At 32.5% G+C, this 27,161-nt stretch overlaps 2 protein-coding genes across 2 annotated transcripts; both read right to left on the reverse strand.

Moving 5' to 3' along the window:
• Nucleotides 1-2,250: 2,250 nt before the first annotated feature.
• LOC126746594 (uncharacterized) lies at nucleotides 2,251-2,958 on the reverse strand. Its single transcript, XM_050454903.1, has one exon. The coding sequence runs from the start codon at nucleotides 2,956-2,958 to the stop codon at nucleotides 2,251-2,253; it is 708 nt and encodes a 235-aa protein (XP_050310860.1).
• Nucleotides 2,959-16,965: 14,007 nt separating this feature from the next.
• LOC126746595 (uncharacterized) lies at nucleotides 16,966-21,212 on the reverse strand. The gene is made up of 5 exons (XM_050454904.1): nucleotides 21,137-21,212; nucleotides 19,845-19,961; nucleotides 18,987-19,211; nucleotides 18,034-18,344; nucleotides 16,966-17,604 (listed from the first exon to the last, which is right to left on the reverse strand). Exons 1-5 carry the CDS (start codon nucleotides 21,210-21,212, stop codon nucleotides 16,966-16,968), a joined length of 1,368 nt encoding a protein of 455 aa, XP_050310861.1.
• Between the last annotated feature and the right edge of the window lie 5,949 nt (nucleotides 21,213-27,161).

Below are 27,161 nucleotides of genomic sequence, written 5' to 3' on the forward strand. Positions count from 1 at the left end.
AATGTCGCCTAAATAATATTAATAGTGATCTTTTCAGTGGGGAGTGCGGCCAACGCAATCCGCGTAATGAAATTTCAGAAGTTCTTTTGTTACGGGAATCAGGTTCATTACCGGGAACGGGGATGGTGATAAGTGGCGGAACACAAGCCGCATCTGTTTCGGGTTTTGTCTTTTTATCGTTTACTTCGGGGAGGTAATTGACATCTGTTGGCTTTGTTGTCTTTGGGACGGTTAATAATGAATGAGAGAGAGGCATAACTTATAATTTCCCTAGGAAGTTCATGAGGAATCAAAATAAATTTTATGTGTTTTTACTATAATCTGCTCAAGGGATTTTTATCAAAGCAAATTTCATTGATTATCCCGATCTAGACTCGCAATCACATGTTTATCAGGTGTTTCGTATGTAATTTCAGCTGCTGTTACCTTATAATGGAAAAAATTATTACTTACGTAATATTATCCATGTCTAATTTAAAAGAGAACTGATGTATCGATTACCTTGGAAAAATAACTAATTTGTAATTGTAATTTTTCCATTAGACCGTAACTTTTTATTTCTTATTTTTTGCGTTAAATGCCATTTAAAAACTGTCACTTCAGGTGGGCGTTAATTAAATTTTAAAAGTTTCCGGAACGTCAATTAGGACGCCTCCCCGAGTATTTCCAGGCGGTCCGCACGAAAATCCGATAAAAGATTTAAATTTTTTAATTACCAATTAGCTTTTTGCGATTTTTACTCCCAGACTGAATATCTAATTGGTTAATTAAGAGATCGCCGAGCGTCGCGAGAAACCAAAGGTGTTATTTTTAGATAAAGTTGGATAAAAATAGTCGTTTTAAAAGTCTGGAAAAGTCTTGTCAGTTCGAAAATAAACTAATTAAATATATTTATTTGTTTCGTAACTAAATTGTAATTTCTCGTCGATATCAAATATCAGGCCAACAATCCGAATTTATGTCAAATAATGCTGAACCAAATATCAATTTTTAACTTTAAAAAACACCCGCTTTACCAAAGAAAATTAACATTAAGAAAAATTATTGGAACTTTCTACAAGGTGAGTTTTTTAAGCTGTTACAATGCGATATGCAAAAATCGTTAAAATTATTTTTTTTTGATATTTTAACGACATCATAGGTATACGAGGGGACACATTTTAAGAAATTTTTGGCATTTGTCCCTCCACTCCTCTCGCCCTCACCCCAAGAGAATAATTTTCTTATTTTACATAGAATGAAGTGTTTTTTATTTTAAAAATCAAATGTACGTTAAATGTGAAGTGTGTTATTATGTGTATTGTAAAAATTAAAATAACTCTACGGGTTACGGAATTATGATCAAAAATAGTTTAATTGAATTTTAAAATAATTCTAATATTTTAACCATACTAAAAGCCGTTGCATTGGAAATCCTAGTTTATTTATATCACATACAAATTTTGATGCCATATTGACAACTAAATTGTTTTTAAAAAGAAAAAAACAGGGAAGCAAATTTTAATGTAGATGTGTTGGGATTTTGGTGAGTGCAGAAAACACTATAAGAAGGCTGCAGTAGTGTGTGCAAAGAGGTTTTCAAATATCCCAAAATTATATATGGCCTTTAAAAGATTGGACACTAGAAGTCATGTGACTCGTAGTCTAAAAACCAAACCAAGAGATCAGGTTAAAACTCAAACAAATAAATATAAGTTGGTGTTTAAAGAGCGGAAGCTTTTAATCCTCAAACAAGTACCAGGCGGCTTGATTTAGATGCAACTAGTAGAGGGGTCCCATTCCAAAACATGCCTTCTTCATAATGGGTAAAATTTCACAATTGGCAAAAAACGTTTTAGAAGATTTTCAAATACAAATTTAATATGTATGGATTTACTATAATCATTTGTGTGCTAATTTTAGTATTCATTTAAATCCTGTTTATTTCATTTCCATAAAATTTATTAAAACAATATGGACAAGACAAGTTTTGGCATGACTGCATGGATAAGACAAGTTTTGGCACGAAAAAGTACAGCAATTGATTGATCTTTTTTTTTTATTAAAAAAAGATAACATTATTGAAAAAATCGTAATTTCTTTCATTCTTAGCGGAATATCTTCTTCCACTCCTCCTTCGCAAAATTCATTATTTTCAGTTTCTTCGTCCATTCTCTCAATGTTTTTCTCCTGTTCCTCGAAGACATTTTGAACTTTTTTTTCATTAACCGCCACTCCTTTATCAATGTTACCCACTTCTATTTGATTCAATCATTTCCCACGTTTAAAAATTGTCTTGGATTCTCCAACATCACTGTTGTAGTGTTCTTGGCCTCTAACTGTTATCTTACCACCATTTTTCTCAATAACAATCCTTTTCGCTTTAGAAAATTTAAAGTGCCAAGACTGCACACCTTTCAGATACTCCTTTGCAATTTCCTTCCAAGATTTGACACCAGAATCTCTTAAATTAATGACGGTTCCTCTTTCCTTAAAGATATCGATATACGTGTTGGGGTTTGTGATTTCACTAAGTTTTCTTAATTTTTTTTCGATGATTCCAAATACACGGTCCGATGGTAGGAATGAATGACCTCTAATGGGAAAAACCAGCTCGATTTCACCAATATGGGGCGGTGCGATATTCCCCAAGAAGTAAATGCACATTGCAACCATTGTGGAGTTTCTGTTTTGCCCTCCGCAGCCATCTGCACACAATCTTATTTTGCTGTAACCCGACATATTTATGAGATCTGATAGGCAATGGAAAACAGCTGAGGCGATTTCGTTCGAGCCTTTATGGAACTCGTGTTCCATCCAGGTGTATAAGAACACGTTATTATTTTGTAATTTAGTTTTTGAGGAACCCTTAACGATGGTAAAGTTATAAGTGTAGAGCTGGCGGCTATAATAGGCGATCTGATCTTGGACTTTTGGGTTTACCAAGTTTTTTTGACAGTCAAAAGATAAGACGAGCATGTTTTCCTTTGTTTCCCTCAACTTGGAAAAGAAGGCCTTTTGCCTTTTAAGAAATGAACTCTTTTTTCAATTTGAAGCTGACTACGTTTGTCATTATCCTTTTCTTGTTTAATTTTTTCTGTTAAAGAACTGCAACGAGAGCAAATGTGTAGTTTCTCAATAAATATTTTTTATTTTGGGCATACATAGGTTTTTGTTTTGAGCCACCACGATTTTCTTTAGGTGGTAAGCCAGTTTGTAGAAAAACTCGTAACCAATTCTTTGAATGTGATCCTTAGAAACTTGCAGAACACCTTTAAATGTATTTTGACATACCTGTATTTTGAAATTCTTTGTTTCTCGTATTTTAATAAAATACTTGATCGCCACCGACTTCCTAGATGAATCAGGTTTTCTCGCTCTTGATCTGGATGGGATCTCAACAGACATATATTTTAAAATAAAATTGTCTTATTCAATCTTTGTTTTTAAAGAATAAAATAGGGCATGAAACTCTTTAATATCTTACATTGTAAGAGTTGAACAGCGGTAGGTTTTACCTGATAAATGGTGAAATTTTGGAAAAACTGATAGTTTTAATGGAGCACGCCCACAAAAAAATATCTAAATAATAATATTTAAACGTTATAAACGAAAACAATGTAGGTACCTTTTTAATTTTGCAACACCTTTTTTTCCATTTTGTCGGATCGCTGGGACGTCGTCTTTTTCTTGTCCCACGGGTAAACAAAATAAATCATTATTACTATCCATTCTTGTTTTAATTATTAAAATTTTTGTTACAACAGCTGTTTAAAAACGTAGACCAAACGCTTAGGATTTACTCATAAAATGAGGCAAAAATAATAAATATATCACGCGACCACCAGCATGAAAACAAAATTCTGCGCTCTGATTGGTCACTTAGACGACTTTTGGAATGATACAGGCGATGGATAAGACAAGTTTTGAAATGATACTAAATTTTTCCTATGCTTTTACCGTAGGTAAGGGCGAGTTTTGGCATGGTTAAGTTTGTCTAATGTATAGAGGGACATTAACAGATGCTATAGACACCATGACCTTATTTTTCGCAAAAAATGGATAAGGCGAGTTTTGGAATGGAACCCCTCAGTAATTCTGCATAGGTGCAATTTTCATCCTTACCATATGACAGTCATATACGGATATGACTTTCGCAATTGCATTAATTAATTTTTGCAGTTGGTATTTTGTGCTCGTTGTATATGAAAACCATGTTGTTTAATGAGCAATTAGTTAGGGGTATGAATTGAGCCTCTGAAATATGTCTAAGTGGGCCTGTTGGTTACAAGTAATAAATTCATTAAATTAAAAACACTTCATTTTGATTATCTGTATCTTCCTCTGACCATTTTTTTCCCTTCGACTTGTTCTAGGCTTCGACACATATGATACACGACCACTCTTTTTTTTAATTAAATATACTCGTTAAATACACAATAAATATTAGGTATATAATATAGGTAATTTTTTTCCTGTAAATCTTACAAAATTCCTATAACTTAAAAATTAGCAATTAGATTTTGAAAACTGGTACACATATTTCTGGAATAATTTTTCTGGATACCTGTTTCAGAGTTTTCCAACAAATATAAAGAGCAATGAGAAAAAAAAAATTAGGAAAATAATGATTTTTTAAAAATTTTACAAAATGAACTGAAAACGTATAAGACTGGATACGTATTTTAACGTTTTTTAAAAAATGAACAAAGTAATGAGAAAAACTTTTTTATTTATATAAACAAATATTTTTTTTATATTAACAATTCTTTTATATTTCTTAAATTTATTTTTAATTTGTTTCTGTGATATACGCGTCTATGCAACATATGCATTAGGGTGCTTATGTTATTGGTTTTTTTTATAATCGCTGCGCAGGTCACCATATTGTTAATTTTTATTTTTTATTGATAAATAAATTATTTTTCAACCTAGATTTCACGAAAAATGAATAAAAATTATCATTTTTTAAAACACGTTATTTATTCTCCTGATGAAGTTTCTTTTAATAATTGTGGGCAGGTGAATTCAATTTGTTTTAATTAGGTCATATTCAGTTTCTCATGTTTGTTTTTCTAAAAGGTAGACTGACAAAATATGTCACCTGGCCTGCTCGTTCGCCAGATTTGACCCCTTTTGATTTTTGGTATTGAGAGATATAAAGGATAAAGTAAATTATAAAGGGTAAAGTACGAAACTCATTTTAAGAAAAAATATGAAATTATCGAAGGTGGTCATTTTTAATAACTTCGTAGGCATAATAGACGATAAATAATTAAAAACTAGCTGATAAAAATGTGTTTTATTGTAGTTACAGACTTAGTTATAATTCCGTAACTAGTACAGCTAATAAATTTTTTCAAGCCCGCGCGAAAAACCTTTATTTTTAGCGTCATATGATGAAAAATCGCTAAAAATCTCGTCTAAAGGCCACTTCTTATGTCATGGATTTTACGTTTTTATTTTTTACTTGTTTAGCGGGTAATATTATCTTTAATGCACTTTTATGTATGACAGTTTACTTAACCGTTTTCTTATAAGTGATTTTCTTTTGGACAATATTCAAAAAAAGCTCATTGCTTGAAACAAAAGTTAAAATTAAATTTTAAATATTTGAATATATATACATTCTTTGAAATGATTTAAGCAGACACCTGTTTCAGCATTTTTCAATATATGTAGATGTCAAAAAAAATGATTTTGGAGGAAGGTTATTTTTTTCTAAAAAAATGAACAAAATGCTAATTCATAACTCAAAATCTAGTTCGAATCTAATTTTGAAAATTTGTATATGGATTCTTTGAATAATTTTATTGAATACCTTTTTTAGCATTTTTCAAATAATATACAGGATGTTAGGAGAAAAAACATTTCTATAGAAGGTAATTTTTTTCCTGTAAATCTTACAAAATCTCAACTTGAAAATAACATTTTGAAACTAGTACACATATTTCTGGAATAATTTTTCTGAATACAGAGTTTCCAATATAACAGTTTCAGAGTTTTCCAACAAATATATAAAGTAATGAGAAAAACAATTTATTTTTCAAGGAAAGTAATGTTTTTTTCGTAATAGTTTTACAAAATAGTCAGACTTCAAAATTTAGCAAAAAAATTTAAAAATGTATACACATATTTCTCGAATAATTTGTCTGAATGTCTATTTCAGCGTTTTTCAAAAAATATGCCGGGTGATCCAGTTCAAACGTCAATAATTTAACTACGTGATAGAGAATTGAAAAAAAAATAGACTTTTATTATAATTTTTTTCTGAAAAATGTTTAATAACAAAGATACAGGGTGTTAAAGTTAAGAATAATTATTTGTTTATTTATCATAACTTTTAAACTACAAGCTCAATTTTAATTCAATTTCGCAAGCTGATTATTTTAGTAAATTATTAATTACTGATGAAAACAATTTTTAAAAAAATTGCCAGTGGCGTAACATACGGAGGAACTTGGTCCTTTTTTGTCTCAAATCTGCGAAGTGATTAAATATTTTTTTATAAAAAGTCAACTGTTAGATTCTCTATTTAATTTAAACAAAAATCTTACTCTTGCAAAATAATGATTTAAGTTTTTGCAGCATTTTAACTAACGTTTCTGTACAATTAAAGTAGGATATTTTAAAAACAGTGCCTTAAATCATAATTTTCCAAGACAATTTTTCCAAATTAAATGGAAAATCAGCAGTTTTTATAAAAAAATATTTTATCACCTCGCAGATTTAAGACAAAAAAGAACCAAGTCCCCTCCGTATGTTACGCCACTGCCAATTTTTTAAAAAAATTGGCCTGATCAGTAATTGATAATTTACTACAATAACCTGCATATGAAATTTAATTAAAATTGAGCTAGTAGTTTAAAAGTCATGATAAATAAACAATTAATTAAATTTAACTTTAACACCCTGTATCATTGTTATTAAACATTTCTGAGAAATATTTTATAATGAAAGTCTATTTCTTTTTAAATTCTCTATCACGTATTAAAATTACTGACGTTTAAACTGGACCACCCTGTATCAATGAGAAAAAAAATTGTTTGAAGCAAGTATTTTTTTACTGGAAGTATTTTTATACCGGAAAATAATTGGAGCTGATTTCAGTTTATTGAAAATTTAGCAGATTAATTGGTTTTTTTACGTTTACATTGAAAATTTAAAATGCTAACGCTACAAAACCAAATCAAAAAATTAAAAGGAAGAAACATTTGCTGAACATGAAGAAAAACTTGAAATACGAAAATATGCACGATATGTCCATTAAAATTAAGGCGAGACTTCATATTTATGTAGTTATTGTCAAAAACCAGTTTGTTCCCGAAAATTGTGTATAAATTGCACTAAGAAAAAACGAGATTAATTATTTTTACCATTATTTTGTTTATTTGCAAATTTCATGTAAAATTTACGTTTTAATATTTTTTTTAAATAAAATATACTCAGTTTAGGTTCACAACGTGCTATTTTGAATTAACTAAAGATTGTTTTGTCATAGAATTCATGTTCAATTAAAAAAAATATATATTTTTTTGTATGTACGAATTTTAAGCTTTATAAATCACTTTTTTAAACAAATAATATATGCAAATTAGCGGTGCTGTTTTTTTAAAATATACCATTATATTGCAATTTTTTTCAATTCAATTTCAACAGCTTCTTTGAGCTAGGGTTCTGACGGACTCTAGTGTAACTTAATATAGGGTCACCAGTTAAGGGTTATTTGACTTAATTTAAATTGTACTTAAAGTATTAAAAGGCAATTCTTTGTTCCAAAAATCCCTCCTTTCCATACATGCATATATTTCTATTGTTAGCACTGCCGTCAAAACGAAGGGTCTGGCTTGGTATCCACAGTTTACCTCTGGGCTCGGTTTCAATTCCACTTAATTTTGTGAGTGGAGTTGTACAAATATTTGCCGAACGGAAATAGCCGGGGCGGCAGCTCAATTCGCCCTCCGCCCCCCCGTTTTGTCTGTTTAGTTATACACTAGCTTTATGGTAATTTTTTAGAAAATTTTCACGTTAAGTTCGAAATAAAAAAAAGTCAAAAATCAGGGTTTAATTAAAAAGGGTCGCACGGTATAAAGATTCCCGGAGCGGGATCAAGAACGCCCGTTAAATCCGTTATTGCCTTCGGCGTTATTGGCGTTTTAAATTCGAACCTAATCCAACTTAAAATGCCATTTCATAGATCCGACTGCGAGGCCCCCGGAGTAAGTGCCACACTCGCCCCGGATTTTTCCGAAAAAGAATTTTAAATTCCTTAAGTAGCCGATCGCGTCCTCTCTCTCGCTCGCACTTTAAGCCCTAACGCGATCCTCGTTCCGGGAAAAACAACAGATTTTTAATTCCCACAGTCTTCCGGGGGCTACATATATATTTTTCTTGCTTTTGCTCGTTCCCACTTTACCACTGCAGCGTTTTCTTTTAAAGGATTTTCCGGGACTCCATTTTTACGTTTAAATTATTTAAGGGCCAACGGTGGTGTGCGGGGGGACGGTGGGGGTAGTTTGAGTGGTTTAACAGCGTGGAGGGAGCAGTTTTGTATTTCTTTTTTTTTGTGTAAAATAATGACTAGCAGTGTTTTGCATTTTTGATAGGCATGAAACAGTGTACATTTAAATAAATGAAAAGAATAGTAAATAAATAAAAATATATATATTAGAAAAAGGAGCCTGCGATGTGTGATGTGATATATTTTACGTTTTTGGGTGAACTGAAGAATTATTAAAAATTTAATTATTTATTCGGTGGTGCACCGAAAACTCTCCACCCCAAATTTCTAATAAAAATTCTAAAAAAATAAAATTCAAATGTTGGCGCCACCCAAAAAAAACACAATTATTACATTGTACCTAAAATATTTAAACATTTTTACACAATAATAATTGTCCCAAAATACACCCTCGAGGTACAACATGATCTAGTCAGCTTTATTTCCCTGAGATCCCTGTCCCTCAGATATTTAGCCATAAGTGTTGTTCTTTCCTCTGATAACCACATATTCATAAGACATACAATCAAAGGCCTTGGACAAGTAACAATATGTCACGTTAACTTATTGCTGGACGACAGTTATTAGGGTCATTTCTATCTCCATTTTTATGGGTTGGTTTGGTCTTGGCATTTTCAAGGCAAGATGGAAATGTGCTTTTTCTGATGCATAAGTTATGATGAATAATAATGAATTTTTTTATTAATTCAATCAACTTGGTAAATTAGAAATATCTCAACTATTTTAATTTTTTAGTGAGTCAATGGTATCTCTAACTTGGTTGTAGCTAAGTTCATTAAATTAAAAATGTAACCTCAGAAATTCGTCAAGAGAAAAAAAATTAAACTGCTTTCATTTAGTCAAGTCGTTTATGAAATTTAAGATTTGCTTCATATTTCTAAATAATTTTTTTGAATTTGTATTTTTATTGCAAAGAACTTATTAAATTTACTTGTTATATTAAAAAGGCAAAAAATGCTGTCAACTCTATCTGAGCATTTAGAAAACCCCAATCTTGGAATTCCAACATGAAGCAAAGTCTCTTTAGGCCTCGTCTAGTGAGGGTTTGGTAGGTTTGAAAAGAAAATTTAATTTTAATACCTTATGAAGGAAGCACTGGACATGGAAATTTACAGCGACGTGGTCAGAGATCAGAGAGCAGGATCAAAAAATATCTGTAAAGTAGTGTAATATGTTTTTAAACCTAATATAAAACGTTATAAATACAATTGATTTTATTTGTATTCTTAATAACTTGCTGATATAAGTTGAGATGCATGAGATCACATGAGACCGTGGCTTTTCTACGATTATGAGTAACGAAAATTATGTTAAAATCACTATTAAAAATTATATACCTGAACCGGTTGTAACTTTTGTGGATGAAGTGCAAGGCGTGTTTATATCTAGAACCTTTGTGTTTATATCTAGAACAAATTAGGATCAAATTCAGGTGCTCTATCAATTCTTGCAATTACAATTATTCTTTAGACAAAGTCACAATACCTTCAACATTACTGCCTTGCACGCCCGGTCTGGTTAGGATAATACAGCCATCACGACTGAGTTAATCTGTACTGGGATTCTAAAATTTTAATTCGACACGATTATTCGATATGACTAAATGATGATTCTAAATAAAATTTTCAATCGTGAATGTCTTGCGGATTGCTTAGTTTTTAACGATTTGTGGACGATATAGCTTCTTCCTTATTTAATACGTGCATAATGTGCCAGCATCCTTTTTTAAACGTATTTGTTTCATTGATTGTTTACCAATAGTCATATGCTTTTCATTTATATATCAAGAAGCTTTCTTAAACACAACAACTAATAGATCTAATTTGACCTCCTATTTATCACAACCTTCTGTTAATAATAGAGGCAGAAGAAGTAGAGTTACCATTGAGGGCAGTTTTAGTATGTCAAGATTTTATGCCACAGATTGTTACCAAAGAAGCATTCGAGAAGATTTTAAATTTGGAATTAGGGAAACTACTGCAAGTCGTTGGATCTATAAAATTACTGAAATTATTGACAATCACCTTGCTGACCGATTCATTAATTTTGCAAATATAAGAGACAAATAAATAAAGTAACATTTATGGAGATATCCGAATTCCCTGGTGTTATAGGTCCTATTGATTGCACCCATGTTGCCATATTAAAACCAAAAGTGGATGAACACAACAACCTTTTATGATTTTCTATGAATTCAGTTATTATTTCCCAATGGGTAGTGGTGGTTTTAAACGACATTTTTTTATTTTAGAGAAATAACAGGCACTTATTTAAATAAAAAAAACACGGAGGCGAAGAAAATTAACAAAATAAATGAAAATTCTTAGTGTTTATTAAAAGCAAAGACAATTAACGCATCCAGCTGTCAAATATTAGGGAAAAGAACAAATATATATCCAAAAAACCTAAATCAAATCAAATAAAACGAGTTTAGCCGACGATTGAAATTTAAAATCATCTTTCTCGTCACGACTGAGTCGCGATCGAATTCGAAGTCGTGATTTTAGAATTCCAGCCCTGGAGCAGTAATATGTGACTGTATGGTTTTCAATAGTCAAATTTGCCACTTCCTCTGTTCTAAGAAGAAACCGGGATAGGCATATTAAATGGCTTCTTAAACTACTTCTAAGTCAGGTCTTTTATTCCTCTGGGAACAAATACTGTATCAGTAGGAAATTTAGTTGGAAATTATGACTTGAATGCCCTATTTCTTATTCTACTTTGGGTTTTATAAATGGTTTATTAAATAACGCAATTCAAATTTTAATAGAAACAGTTCTTAAAGTCAAAAAATGAAACTCATATCCAAAAAGTGCGAAACTCCCTTCCCTTAATAACACGAAAACTACGACAAGCCAATTATTCCGGACTCGGTGAATCTCATTGTTGTGCTGGGGAGTTTCGCTCGCTTCCTGGAAACTTAGGGACAATTACGAATGTAACTTTGTAACCGTGGTGGTAAACTCCGACCGACTCCCCATATTTATACCGATGCAATCACGACAATAAGGACCTTATAACAGCAGTTCCCTGCGTTTGGTTGTTTTGGCCATTGTTACCGTTTCCGTAAACAGTTTCGAGAAGGCGATGGTGTTCGGGAAGTTTGTAACATATTGTCTAAATATATTAGATTATATGAAGTTTTAGGTTCGTTAAAGAATAAGAGCGTTGCCTTTATTTATGTAAATGTTTTTTTGGTTGAATGATTTGTTAATAGAACACACTTTTTCTAACCATCTGAGATCAATTTCTTTGATCAACAAAATGTCTATGGTTAATTTGTATATTTCAGGCTAAAAGGTTCTGCTTTAATATTGTCCTATTAAGGTTTTCTTATGCCCTTAAAAACTTAATACTTATGAATTCCAATAAGAAACGCAACTTTTTTAGCTCCCTTTTTTCCTAATTTTGGTGAAAAAAAAAAACTTTCGCAGCTCGTTTTAGTAAAACGGCCCTCCGAAAAAAGCTTTTAAGGGAACTTTTCCCGAAACTCCCCGAGGAACTCTTGCAGGCGGAATGAAAGCTCCGCTTGCCTCCTATCCGATTAAAGAAAAGTTAATTAAGTAGGCACCTCGTCCTAATTGGAACGCCGATTTATTAATTACCTATTATAATTTCGGTTCATTGTACCGGTAAAATCCCCGATTACTTCCACTCGGGATATTTTATTTTAAAAATTATTTTTAACTAAACAAATTTAATATAAATTAATAAATAACATTAAAACTGGCACAACATAAATTTAATCTGTTTAGATGGCAACGTTGGAAGCTGATAAAACTTGACACAAATTCATTATTAAATAGTCAGTATTCAAGCAAGCCAAGATGAGATTTTTAAAATAACTTAAAGCGATGCTGCCAATGTTCTTACAATTTCTAAAAAGTTTAAATTTGTTTACGTTATGTCTTAAGAGTAAAAGAGTTGTTCAACATTTTTTTATTGGGTAAGCTTATACTAACTACTGTTTACCATTGATTTCGATCTCGTACATACTAGATCCAGTTTCCTGCGATCCATTTTATGTAATCTGTCCAGCGTGCGGATGGTCTGCCTCTACTTCTAAAAGCTTTGGATCTTAATCGCCATTCTATAATAATCTTTTTCGTTTATCTACCATCTCTCATTATGGATACATACTGAGTTCCATTTCAGATGTAAAATAGTCTCTCAAACTCCTGATTTGATTCGTATGGTTTGATTAGGGATTTCGTAAAAAAGTTTGATTCCTTGCACGGCATTTTCCATTTTCCGTTACATCCATCTGTATTTTGTAAGCATTTTTCAATGAAAGTAGCGGGTAGATACTCCTCTATGACAACGATAAAGGACAAATCTACTTCAGGGATATTATCCTACCTATGCAAGCCTTGATTATCATCAAATATCCTAACGCATTGAAAAAAAAATTATATGAATACCTAAACAGGTTAATCCTAAGTCTAAGTATTATCCCAGATATTAAGTATTATTAAGATGGATGCTGTTGCAATATTTACCTGATTTATTCCCTGAGATGGTATGAGTAAATCGTTAGTGAGTGAGATTCACTCAACATAAGATAAAAACAAAGCTAACAATTTCATCTGCATAATAAATAACGTTATCCAAAAACTCTTCCAAATGTATTTGCTGCCGAGATCGCTTTTACACAAAATGTTTATACTTGGATGTTGTATATCAGCTTTTATATCCAGCTTGGATCATACTGTAGGTAATGACCTTATAAATCATTGTGAGATTGAATTTCACTAGTTGCAAGATATGGAATCATGGTTTCTTGGGAATACAAACTCATTTGCTGTAATGGTATCAAATTGCTCGGAAGTTTCTTAACCTTATGTTGAAATACTAGTGAGCTATTAGGCGAGTGAGTTTCGAAAGGCTTGAAAACATTGTGATGTCATTCAGATATTTCATGGTTACCACCTAAGTAATATATGAATGGATCTGTCATGTAACAAAACTTTCATGTATTCATGAATGATTGGAGGACTAGGTAGCTGAAAGTTTCAAGGCGATATTTGCATATTTTATATGCCTATGATGGATTTAAAAAAAAAATAATAGTATTCCATTAATTGGCTCATTTGGCATTTAAGAACCCTAGCAGTAAATAGGCAAAAATTTAAAAGTAAAATAAATATTATTATTCTAATTTTTCATAGTTATGTCTGAAAGTCAATAAGGATAGCAGCATTATTTTTAAAGATTTAACTTTTCTTTATATAGAAAGTTAATTATAGTTAATGGTCCATCGTTATCACGTACAAATAAAACATGATTATTATGATCCAGCTTCATAATATAACAGGTAAACCTATTATAAAGCATTTTATTTAATTACACTTGACCGCCTATGAACTTAATATAGGTTAAAAATAAGATTCTACTTGAGATTCTAGCTCGAAGTATCGGTTTTTGAACTATATTAGCTCTTACGTAACGCCCTTTCGATTTTTTTGCAAAATTGTTATATTTCCGACTATATTTTTAATATATCCCACTCTTTGCCACTAGCAATAAATCATAATATTGTATAATATATAAGTTATAGTTTCGTAATACGTACTCCATTCATTACTGCCTGTTTAGCAATACTGTTGGGTAGTTCATTGCCTTTAATTTTAACATGCCAATAAACACATACAAATATCTATATCTTATTTTATCTTATTTTGAATTAGGTCTAATATTTTTAATTGAATGTATATTTTTTATAATAAAGTTTTTTATACAACCTATGCACTCTAAATCTTAATATTTTCGTCAAATACTCATTAAAAAAGTCTTTAATTTGTTTTCATGTGCATAACTTTTATGCCTATTATGGCGTATTTATTAAAAGAAAACTAATATATGAATAAGTTTCAATTATTTTTTATTGTGCATATTTTAAACAACTCTGATACATCTTTTATTTCAACAATGGTATATGTAAAGAAAATCAACGAAAATATAAAATTGAGAATATATATCATATGCTTTATTGTCAAAAAATTACAAAATTTTGTAGACAAAGCTAATAACAAAAAACATATAAAAACAAAACAAAACACACAAAATAAAAATAACAATAAAATATACAAACAAAATAAATACATGCAAAACTGCACAAAAACAATGTACCTGGTCAATATACATCATGATGTATAAAATGTCAATAAAAATAAATACAATAATCAATAACAGTAAATTAATTAAATACAAAATGAAAGTGCAATTCATTTACTAAAGAAAAAAAAAACTAATATATTTTCTATTTTAAGACATAAAAAGAGCCAGTGTGGGATACCCAAAAAGTTATCCTAGAAAAAAATCCTCCACTGCGTACAAGGCTTTTTCCAGAAAGTATGCCTTCAAAGCATTATGAAATCGAGGAAAAGAAGTAATTGATTTAATTTCCAAAGGTAAATGATTATGCATCTTTTTGGCTCTGTATAGAATAGAGCTTTTTACTAACTCGGACCGAGGAGTTTGCAGATAAAGATCATGCACTGCGTTGCGAAGTGAATAATTGTTAGACGGCCTACTTGGCATTTCTGACTTATGTTTGCGTACTAAGCAAATAGATTCCAATATGAATAAAGAGGGAAGGTAAGTATCTTGTATTTTTTAAAGATTTCTTGACAGTGAGCTCTGCTATTAAGTCCAAGCAGATACCGAACTGCTCTTTTTTGGAGTTTAAAGATGCGCTCAAATTGAGTCACACCGCATATGCCCTAGAATGGAAGGGCATAACGTAGATGTGACTCAAAAAGGGCATAATAAACTGTTCTTGATGTTTGAAAACTTAATTCCCTGGAAACTGATCTTAAGGCAAAACATGCTGAACTTAATTTTTTATATAAGGCATCAATATGCAAGTCCCATTTTAGGGAGTAGTCAACATTAAGTCCCAAGAACTTCACAGATTCAACAACGTCCAAACTGGTGTTGTTAAGTACAAAGGGTTGAATAGTAGTTTTATATGATAAGACTTTAGTTTTTGAGACATTTAGGCACAGAAGATTAGAATCGCACCACGATTTAATGGTAATTAAGTCATTAGAAATAGTAGCATGTAGTGCCCTAGCATCCGGATTGCTCCATGTAAAGCTAGTATCGTCAGCAAAAAGACAGATTTTGCTACTGATGTTAAGATTGGCCATGTCATTTACAAAAATCAGAAACAAAATAGGGCCCAGGACTGAACCTTGAGGTACCCCACATTCTATTGGTTTGCAAGAAGACTTCGTCGTATCAACCTTTACAAGCTGATTTCTGTAACTGAGATACGATTTAAACCACTCAAGGGGCGTTCTTCTCAACCCATAGTGATTCAATTTGTCAATTAAGATGTTATGGTTTACACAATCAAAAGCCTTGGAGAAATCACAAAAATTGTTGCTATGTACCACTTTTGGTCATATGCACTATTTTATAGAGCTGACTGCTGTAAATCCAGTGAAACTTTCGCATTTTAAATCGTAATTTTTTAAACAAACACTCGCTAAAACAGACTACTCGTTAATTAATTGAAATATTTTTTTATTATGCATAACTTAATTGCCTATGACGCACCTTTCATTAAAAAATTAAATATTTGATTATTGGGTAACTAAAGATACTTCGGTCATCCTCCACTAAATTTATTTAAAAAATATTAATCCGACATGTTTCGGACATATAACATGTTCATTATCAGGGATAGTATAAAAGAACCAAGGAAACTTATAAGATATAGATTCAAATTGTTAAACTACAAAAGGTATTAAAATTACTTACACCAATTAAGGGGTTCCGTCAATACATCTTACAGACCTAGTGTCTCAGACAAGGCTAAAAGGTTAAAACGACTAAAACCCAATAAAAATGGCATCCACGGGATATGATAAAAACCTTAATTAATTAACAAATAATTAGACGTTGAAGACATAAAACTTACATTAAGATACATGAGAATGGGACCAAACATGGATTTTTAAAAATTTTCAAATTACATTATTACAATACGATAATTATGACCATATAAATTTTCAAACAGTAGCGTGCGACTTATTTAAGTTTAAGTAGTACTTCAACTTTAAAAATTTGATTGGATTTTGATATTTGACACTCTTAGGAGTAAACTAGTGATGATTCAAAAATGCAAAAGAAGTTCTATAAGGAGATTCGAACCTAGACTATTGGATTAAATGCACTCACTTCTTCTTCTTCTTCTTTCAGCAACCCTTCACAGTCCACTCCTGGACATAGATCTCCCCTATATTCTTCCATGTTTATTTGTTCTGTACCACTTGGTGCCATCTGTTGCCCACTTTGTTTTTGATATCATCGAGCCAGCGTAACTGTGGTCTGCCAACGCTGCGTTTATGTATGCGAGGTCTTCATTGAACGATGTATCTTGACCATCTCAAGTCGTCCTGTCGGGCGATGTCGGGCGACGTGTCCTACCCAGCTCCATTTCAGGTGGGCTATGCGTGTTATGACGTCTTCAACTTTAGAGTTCTTTGTCTAATACTCTCATTTGTTATATGGTCTCTCAGGCTTATTCCTAGCATCATCCGCTCTATGGCTCTTTGGGTGGTCCTAAGCTTGTTAGCTGATTTAACAGTGAGTGTCATGGTTTCCATTCCGTAAGTCATCACGGGCAGTAAGCAGGCATTGAAGACCTTTCTTTTCAAATTAATTGGAATAGTTTCATTTCTCAAGACGTGTGAGAGTTTACCCGTGGCTGCCCATGTCAAACGAACACGTCTATTTATTTCGGCAGTTTGATTTTCTTTGCCCAATTTAATGCAATGTCCCAAATATACATATTCTTCGACGTTGTCAATAATTCGGTCTTCTATATGTACTTGAATATTGTCAGGTGACATGACTTTTGTTTTATTTAAATTCATGGTTAAACCTATTCTTTTCGATTCTCTTTGAAGTTCTGCCAACATGTCCTGTAATTCTATTATATTCTGGCTAAAGAGTACTATATCATCCGCAAAGCGTAAATGGCTCAGATGTTTGCCGTCGATTTTGATGCCTCTCTCGTTCCAGTCCAGAGTTTTAAAAACGTCTTCCAGTGCCAGTGTAAACAGCTTTGGGGAGATGGTGCAAGGGGACACCACCTGTCTTACTCCTCTTTTTATTTGAATTTTGTTTGTTTATATCTCTTCTGAGATTTTAACGGTGATTTTCGCATTTTCGTATATGTATTTGAGAAGCTGCTTGTATCGAGAGTCGATTCTCGCATTGTTCATGGCCTTAAAAATAGCCCACAACTATACGGAGTCAAAAGCTTTGTTATAGTCAACAAATGCGAGGTGTAGTGGTTTATTGTACTCGTTGCAGTTTTCTATTATAGTGCGAACGGATTGTATGTGTTCTATTGTGCTATGACCTTTTCAGAAGCCAGCTTGTTCCGGGGGCTGATAGGCCTCTAGTTTAGCTGTAAGCCTATTTGTTACTATCTTTGTCAGAAGTTTGTACGGCTGGAGGTGTAAGCTAATAGGTCGATAGGTTGTCGATTCTCAACCTTTTTTGTACTGTAAAATTACCTGGGCCTTTTGCCATGCTTGGGGTATCACGCCTTCTGTCATACATTTATTAAGAAGAATTGTCATTGCTTCTACAGTAGTTCTTCCCCCAAGTTTTATCATTTTAGCTATAATTCCATCTTCCCCTGGTGCTTTACCGTTTTTCTTTTGAGACAATGCTAGTTCTACTTCTTCTCTGGTAATGTCAGGAAGATCTTCGGAGCCTACATTGAGAATCGTTTCATCAACTCCGATTGCTTGTTCTGGGTTGACTCCTGTGTACAGTGTGCTGTAGAAATTTTCCACGATATCCATTAAATCTTTACTGTCCGCTTTAATGTTTCCGTTAGTTGATGTATTTGGAGGCGTCCATCATTGTTACGTGTTTTACGTACTTTCATGTTTTTGTTGTTTTCGATGGTCGTTGCTATCATTTATGTGTTGTATTGCCTTAAATCTTCCCTTGTTTTCTTTTTTATCAATCTGTTAATTTCGTTGTATTCATAAGTCCCTTTCTCCAAGTTTCTTCTCTTCGCCATGGGTTCTCTAGTTTCCTTTTTTATTTTTGAATTATTTTTCTTGGTAGTGGCACATATCTTTTTGGCTGTCGTTCTAATGTCAGTACTTATTCTGTTTTCTAGGTCGTTTATATTCAAGCTGTTCAGTGCTTCTTTATTAGACAATTTCTTCAGCTTGGAATTTTTGGCGGTTTTCCTGGATTGTTTTTGATGTGGGAAATGGTTGTATTTTGATTAGCTTATTTCGTTCACTCTTCACGTTTATTTCTATTTTAGCTCTTACCAACCTGTGATCGCTACCAGTATCAAAGCGATTTAGGGCCGAAACGTCTTTTATAGTGAGCTTTTTATTGGTTAGTACGTAGTCGATCTCGTTTTTCGTATTTGAGTTCGGGTTTCTCTACGTCCAACGTCTCTTTTCTGATTTTTTGAAGAAGGAGTTCATACAGTACATACTTTCTTTTTGGAGATAATTGATCAGTCTTTCTCCTCTTTCGTTGGTACAACCCAGTCCGAATTTACCCACATATTGATTTCCGTTTCCCGCTGGTACTCCTAGTTTAGCATTGAAATCGCCAATATTGTATTTGTAGTGTGCTGTTTCTATTGTCAGCGCTTGTGAAATGTCATCGTAGAATCTCTCTATCTCATCATCGAGTGCAGAGCATGTAGGGGCATATACTTGAATTATTTGGACGCTATATCTTTTCGATATCTTCAATACTATGTAAATGACTCTACTCGATATGGATTTCATCTTAGTAACTAGCCGCTTTATACTCTTATGAATCATTATCGCTGTTCCGCCAATGTATTTTCCTCTCTGTTGTTTCGATACAAAAGGTGGCCTGATTTCAGTGTGATGCATTTTTCGTCCGGTAATCTGGTTTCGCATAGGCCCAAGATGTTCCATTTGATATGGGATAGTTCCACCTTTAATTCTTCCAGATGTTCGGTTGATCTCATTGTTCGAATATTATAGGTGGCTAGGTGAAGTTTAAATTTGTTCTGTAATAAGAGTCGAGGGGATGGATTTTTGCTTCCCCCAGAATCCTTGAGGCTGACCTTGTTACTGGTGTGGGATTTGTCATGCGATGATCTACCTACCTGGGGTACTATTTCGTTTATTTTAAAATCCATCATGGTTTACGGAGGTTTTTAGCCATAATCTTCCACGTTGGCTAAACGGGTTGGAAGATGTGAATATCAGCCGCTCCTGACATGGAGAACAGACGCTGTTTGCAGCCGTCCACTCTGGATCAGACGCTGCGTGGGAACTTTCTTAGCTTCACCTTCAGCACTTCGAGACCTTACCGGCATGGGTCGCTCTACCGGTAGCTATGCTACCGCCGGCATTGCTCCCTGGCTGTAGGTTACTGAGCCCTCTCACCGACGACAAGGTGACAGTTCCCCCAGAGAGGGAAACCACTACTATAAATTCAAAATAGTACTTTTTTAACCAATATCTACCAAAAGTTCTTTCTTTCAGACTTGGACATTTGTTTTGGATTTTTATTTTGGATTTTTGAAAAAATTCAATTTAATTCTTTTTCAATTTACGGAATGTTTGCGTGATAGCGATTTGCTATTTTTTCATTATTATTTGGCCAAAAAATTCATGATAAGTAATAAGGGATTGTTCTTAAATATTTAAGTCTATACTTTCTATACTAATTAGACAGGAAAAATAATCTGAAGAACTTTAAGGTTTTCAGTTAAGTGTTTTCCTCAAATATTAAATATATGTATCTTTCCGTGAGGTGTTAACTAAGTGTTTTGTATACAAAGAGCACTAAAATTTTTTTGCTAGCTAGAAATACTTTCATATAACCTGGGGGTCTGTTTTCTCTATGATAGTTTTCAGTGTGTTAAATTTCTTTCAATAATATTGGTGTATTTGCCTTCGTAGATTAAGTACATCGTTCTACAACAAAAAAATTTCTATAATCTTTAAGATTCCATCCCAACTTCTCAACTTCTTCAGTCATCTTCCTACTGGTCATTGAGCTTGATAGTTTTACGCTTTTGACAATAGGATAGTCTAGAGCTATTTTTTCTACATAGATTTGCTAATATTGACTTTTTTCTTTTACCACCTGAGTATGTTCCAGCAAGTATTAAGAGAAAATTAAATTGAAAATTAATGTGGTTAACAAATCCAGATGAATGCGAGTGATTGGACAACGCACCAAACTAGAAGAATCGTTAAAATGCTAAGAATATTCAAATTTATAATTTAGTTATAAAATAATAAATTAATTCAAGTGTTGAAGTTAAGTTGAAAGTTACTTCATCTGGTTTGCGAAAACATTTAAAGCTTCAATTATTCTATTAAGTTTTAATGCCTCTTATATGAACAATTATGCTGCAATTTTGTGCCAGGTTCATTCTATTAAACATAATATGATACACTATGCCAATTCTGGTTTTGGAATCTACTAAATGCTCTTCAGTTCTATTTAATTTAAGTCGTTGGCTCCTCGAACGAATACGAACTGTTCGAAAATTAACCAAATCATTTACCACTGACAAAAGACGGTGCTTCTGGCCCGGCCAGCTACTTATTCAATTCAATTAAAAATAAATCTTGTGCCTGGATCTGTTACGGGGCGAAGTCCCCCGGGAACCCCCTTCGGGACTCGGACCCCGAAATCCCGGCGGTGGCTTGTTGCCGACCCTCATTTGTCTAACAGCTGTTCACATATCGTCGGATTGCGTCATTACGAGTTATCGACGATTGTTCTCGCCTGTGTTTATACACCATCCCCCTCATTCATTTGAGGTAACTTTGTACATTTTTAATTTTATCGGCTCTAAGAAAAATTAGCGATTTTTAGACAGCTTATAAAGAAGCTGCATGATCTGTAAGAAGTACTGGAAAGTGTTTTAAAGTGATCATGTTAAAAATCAAAGTTTTACGAACCATACTGTTCTTAAAAAAAGGCTTTTACGGTAGCAATTGTTCCTTTTTCCCTTCCTTCCCCCCCGGAAAATCTCTGGCTTAATTCGCATTAAAACAAACCGAAAACAAGAGTTCGTTATGTACACCGTAATTAAGAAACAAACCGGGAGAGTTAAGTTAGCATTTCCGCAAGACGGATCCCCATCTGAGTTTCGTCTGAGGCAATTAATTCACTTTTAAAGTTAATTTATTTGTTTGAACGGCTCGAAAAGCCGACGGAGAAGTCACTTAATCACCTTAATTAAAACGTTTACCGTTGCTGCCGCCGCTGTACTCTACAGCTATATAGTTTCACTTTCCTGGGGGCCTAGATATGTGGGAAAACTCTAGCTGTTCCGTGGAGATTTATAAATTTAATTAAAACGTTAATGTTACAATAATTAGGTAATTTAACTGTAATATACAGGTTGTTCGAAAAATATACCGACAAACTTCAAGAGATAGAAGGGGATATCAAAATAAATATTTTTTAATTATTTTTCTCTGGTAAAAATATGTCCGCAAATGAGCCGTTTGGGTTCTAAAGTAAAAAAAACTGTTTTTGGTCCTATTATTTGGCTCATTAACTGAATCGCTGTTTGCAATGCTCGCCTGTATTAAGAGACATGCACAAATTGTAGGCAATCGCATTATATAACCTTTTCTTCTATCTATCGTTGCCTTGGAGAGACTGGAACATTAATATGACATGGTGAAGCTGAAGAACAAGAACATCTCGTCAAGTAGGATTGCAAGGTATTGATACAGTTAATAATAGAATTCTGACATCCTTTGATACATCTTCGTTTATATAAATGCTTCTTATAGGGCCTTCTAGTCCAATGGTTAAAGAGTTTACATCTTTTAACATTTTCCTCTTTTCAATAGCTAGCTCTCTCAGTTTTAAAGATTTAAATGTGGCAAGGGTTGTTTTGTTGGTTGATTGACTTGAAATGGTTTTTACCCCCTGGTAGTCGTTTTCTGTGGTATCAACGCCTATTGCAGTTAGCACTTTTCTAACACCATTTTTAAGCGTTTCATTAGCACCATTAAGTATCATTATATTATTTTCTCTTAGTTTTTACATATGCATGCTTCTTTAACTTCATGATTTCATTCTCCAATACTGTCACCTTGTTCTTTAACTCTCCATGTTCCTTCCTAATTCTTTCGCTTTGTTGGAATGATATTGTATTTTCTACTTTATGTTTTATACTCATAGAAAAATATTTTTTTTTATTATAAAAGGTTGCCATAAATGCATTCAAAGTTTTTAATCAAGTAATAACGAAAAAATCACTTTTATTGCATTTTATGACCTAAATCTTTTACACGCCTATTTAAACTGGCCAAAGCATTAATTTTGGCATTTACTTTGTTTTTTAAATAGAACATTATTGGGAACAACTACTCTTGAAATGCGGTTTCTTTTGCTTAATAATTTAATATGATTATCTTTTAAATCGGTTGATAAATAAGCCTATAAGGAGAAAAAAACTATGTCACATAAATAAACATTCTAAATTACTAATTAATTACTACCTACGTTATATTAGCTACTATTACAAAATATGATGTGTTGTCATTTGAAAAAAATAGGCCGGCATGTCATTACAATGCTTCTTGTTCGTTCATTTTTGTGAATTAGTATTTTTCTTCTTATGGGCTTATTTATCAACCGATTTAAAAAATAATCCTATCAAATTATAGGGACAAAAAACCGCATTTTAAAAGTGGTTGTTCCCAGTAATGCGCTATTTAAAAAAATAATGTAAATGCCAAAATTAATGATTTGGGCGTTGTAAATAGGCGTGTAAACGATTTAAGATTTCATAAAACGCAATGAAAACTATTTTTCCGTAATAAATTGATTAAAAATTAAAACTTTCAACGCATTCATGGCACCCTAATTTAAAATTAAAAAAAAAAGATTTTTTTTATGAGGATAAAACAAAAAGTAGCAAATAGAATTCCATTGTTTTCAGAATATAATTTTCTATCGAAATACGTAATAATATATTTAAAATATGAAAGTTAGTGTCATTTCCTGTTAGACCAGAAGTGATGGAAAACAATAGAATATGTCAAAAGATGCTCTTACAACTATTCTATCGATACACCAAATTTCATTTGTTTATCCTAAAAAGTAAAAAATTTATAAGTGTTCCCTCTTTTCTGTGTCACCCAGTATATATATGTTACGCTAAATAGTCAAATTCGAAAAATACGCAATTCTAGTTTTGAGCAAGAAATATTTCCCAAACCCGAAAAAAATATTTTATACGACTTTTGAGCATTACAAAATAAACAAAACTAGTTTTGCGCAATTTAAAATGCACAGAACTAGTTTTGAATATTTCTAAATGACCAGTTCTAATTCTGCTTTTTTTATTCAATTAGCGTCAGCATCGGAATAAATTAGATATAAAGTTGGAAATGGTATGTAAATTTATTTTATTTAAATTAAAAATATTCTAACAAATACAAAATCAAAAAATTATTCTTTGGTAAGTATCCAGTTAATTTAAAAATATTATTTATTTAAACAAGAGCCTGAATGATGACATTTAGAATTACAGAGGACATTTTTTTTTCGACAAGAGCATGATATACTTTTTAATGCACATACATGAAATAAATCCTTGTTTAGACCCTGGTATATTGGATGATGCTGTTCTAAGTGATATTTCTCTGTCGTTCTTATCGCCAAAATTGTTGTTCTCTATAAAAATATTATTATCAGCCAACTGAAACCCGTTTCTACAAAAATGTTTTTGTAAAATTCCAGACTTTGTTGCTAATTTGTAAAACCCATCATCAATTGATTGAACAACTGCCATTACATTTCGTGGTGCTAATCCGCCACGATCCACGTCTGGTATGCGTACAAGGACATTGTCGCCAACTGAGGCTGGTTTAAATTTTTTATTTGATTGTGCGAGCATTAAATTGGCTTGTACTTCCAAACCTCATTTAGCGTTTTCACGATTCGTAATTATATCGCAGGAACGTTGGCAAAGAAAACATTAAAACTCTGATTACAATTCGTTGTTAACTTTTAAAATGCTGCAGGTGTTAGGCTTTTGATACACAGTACATAACGAAAGTTCATTTTCGTTTCTCGTGTTTTCAATGGCTATATTACCTTTAGAAGTTTCTTCTTCTCCTTTTACTCTATCTTAATCGATAATAGAAAGTTGCACTTCGGTATTATCCATATTATCCTTGTTGACTATAAAAACTTGCACTTTACTATTTGCTATATTTTTCCTATGAATCATAGAAACTTGCACGTTATCTTCAACTGTTTCGGTTTCATCTATAGATCCTATAGTTTTTTAAAGTTTGTTGCTTTAATTTAACATTTTTACGAGATCGTCTTCAGTTTCCAAAGAAGCAACTAAATCTTGGGGCAAGTCAGTATCCTTTTAACCATTTCTCTGAGCGCAACCAAATCTAGCCTCGTATGAGGATCGCTTAATTGCACTGTGGTAGCTTCTATTTTTTTTTTGACTGGACGAAACACGTTTTGTATTTTCATCGGACATCCAACATATAAAAGCATCTCGCACATCTCTGTTACACCGTTCCACAGAACCTTGATTCTGTGAGTGGCGCGGTTTTCCATGAACGATTTTCAATTTCGATGTGGCCACTGGCATTTTAAATTATTAATGACCTGATTGGAAAATTCACGGCTATTATCAGAATGAAGTATTGACGGAGCTTCAAATAAACAAAAAAATTCTATTAGTTTCTACAGCAGCTTTACTTTTCATTGGGCGTAGAACACAAAACTTGTCAAATGGTCTTGCTAGTTCAAGATGAATTTGTAGTCTCCATTTGGATCGGACTGCATATCAATAAGATCAACTTGACACCGAGAATTCATTACTTTACTTAAAATAGGCTTAACAACGATTCTCTTTCTAGGTGCCGTTTTTTTCAGTTGACATATTTCACACAGTTTTGGATATGTGTTAATAGTTTCTCTAGTAATGTTTGCGTATTTTTTGTTTAACACTTCTTCCAATGCTGAAACAAAGTGCATGCGTTATAAAAAAATTCTAGATTGAGATCTAACGTGCCGGAAACGGTATCCGAATAAATCCCCGTAATAAGACGTTATAGGCAACCAATAACCTAAATGTTAGTTTATTAGTTGCTAAGAATTTTAACTAACCTTATAAGTTATTGTTAATTCTTGTCGTTATCCTACAATTTCCTGGCATTTGTTTGGATACCGGTAGCGGGAGGCATATTTACTAAATTAATTTAATATTGTACAACTTAAGTACCGCCCGGACGCACCATACCGTGCCGTCCTATTGGCTAGACTAGCCGTCAAAAACAGCTACATATTTCAGAATTCTATTGGATGGCTTAGTTTACAAATTAGTTTGTGTTAGTTCAGGTTGGTTTTGATTAGCTTAGGATAGTTTTTTTGATTATTCGACCAACTTAAGGTAATCAAACTAACCTGAACTAACCCAAACTAATTTGTAAACTAAACCAGCCAATAGCATCTTGTAATATGTAGCTGTTTTTAACGGCTTGTCTAGCCAATGGGGCGGTACTTGCATTGTACAATATAAACAATAGATTTAGTAAATAATTAGTGTTGTTCCGAGACATACTTTTATGCCGTTTTTGACCCGTAGAAATATGTGCCTGGTGAACGATAGGAAACACCTCGTCCGTAGAAACAAAATATAGTATGGCATCAGAATCATCTTTGCGTTTTTTAATTAACTTTTCCACGCCACTTATACTTATTATATCAAAACGCTTTATTCTTATGTACTGTTTAGCAGATAGGGGTTTTGATTGGGCTTTGCACAAATTTGCCTCCTTTACATCATTTTTCCCCATAAGATTAAGTTTTTGAGTACCTGAAGCCTCCAATAACCGAACTAATTGTGACTCGAATTCAGCTTGCATTTTTATAGAGGTAAATGGTTAAATATCGTACTTAAAATAATTGTGATATCTATAATTTCACGAGCACAAACGAAATAAATTTAAAACAACACCATAAACATAACCCTACTTTTTAGCTGGGTTTGGGAGGCTGCAAAATAAGCAAAACTAGTGCTAATAACACAGAAATATACAGAACTAGTTCTGTTCATTTCATATTGCGTAAAACTAGTTTTAATTATTTTAAAATGCTCAATAGTCGTATAAAATATTTTTTTCGGGTTTGGGAACTATTTCTTGCTCAAAACTAGAATTGCGTATATTTTTCGGGAAAGGTCTCGGCGCTTTTCCATTTTTTAAAGATTTGCATATTGTTTTGACTTCGTTTACAGTTATTTTATTTGGGAATGCTATTACTTGTACATTTTGTTGTTGTTTTTAAAAGTTATTTAAAATAAAAATTAGTGCGTGAAAATCATTATTTAATATATATAAAAAACAGCAAAAAAGATCAACATTTTTTTTAATTGCTTTTTTGTAGATTTAATTTTGGAGAGGAGTTGGGTTCAATTGCATTGAATTGGATTAGATTGGGTTGGGTTGACAATTAGACCTCACTGTGATAAATCCAAAGGCCATACTTGATGCTCGACATCCTGAGCTAAACTAAATATAAAGAAGAATCCTAAATGCGTAGAAGAAATATTATAAACCCAATTCAACTTCTCTCCACATCCCATCAAACTCTGCAAAAAAAAAATGTTTAATTT

The sequence above is a fragment of the Anthonomus grandis genome, chromosome 17 (genome assembly GCF_022605725.1).
Source record: "Anthonomus grandis grandis chromosome 17, icAntGran1.3, whole genome shotgun sequence".
NCBI lineage: Eukaryota > Metazoa > Arthropoda > Insecta > Coleoptera > Curculionidae > Anthonomus > Anthonomus grandis.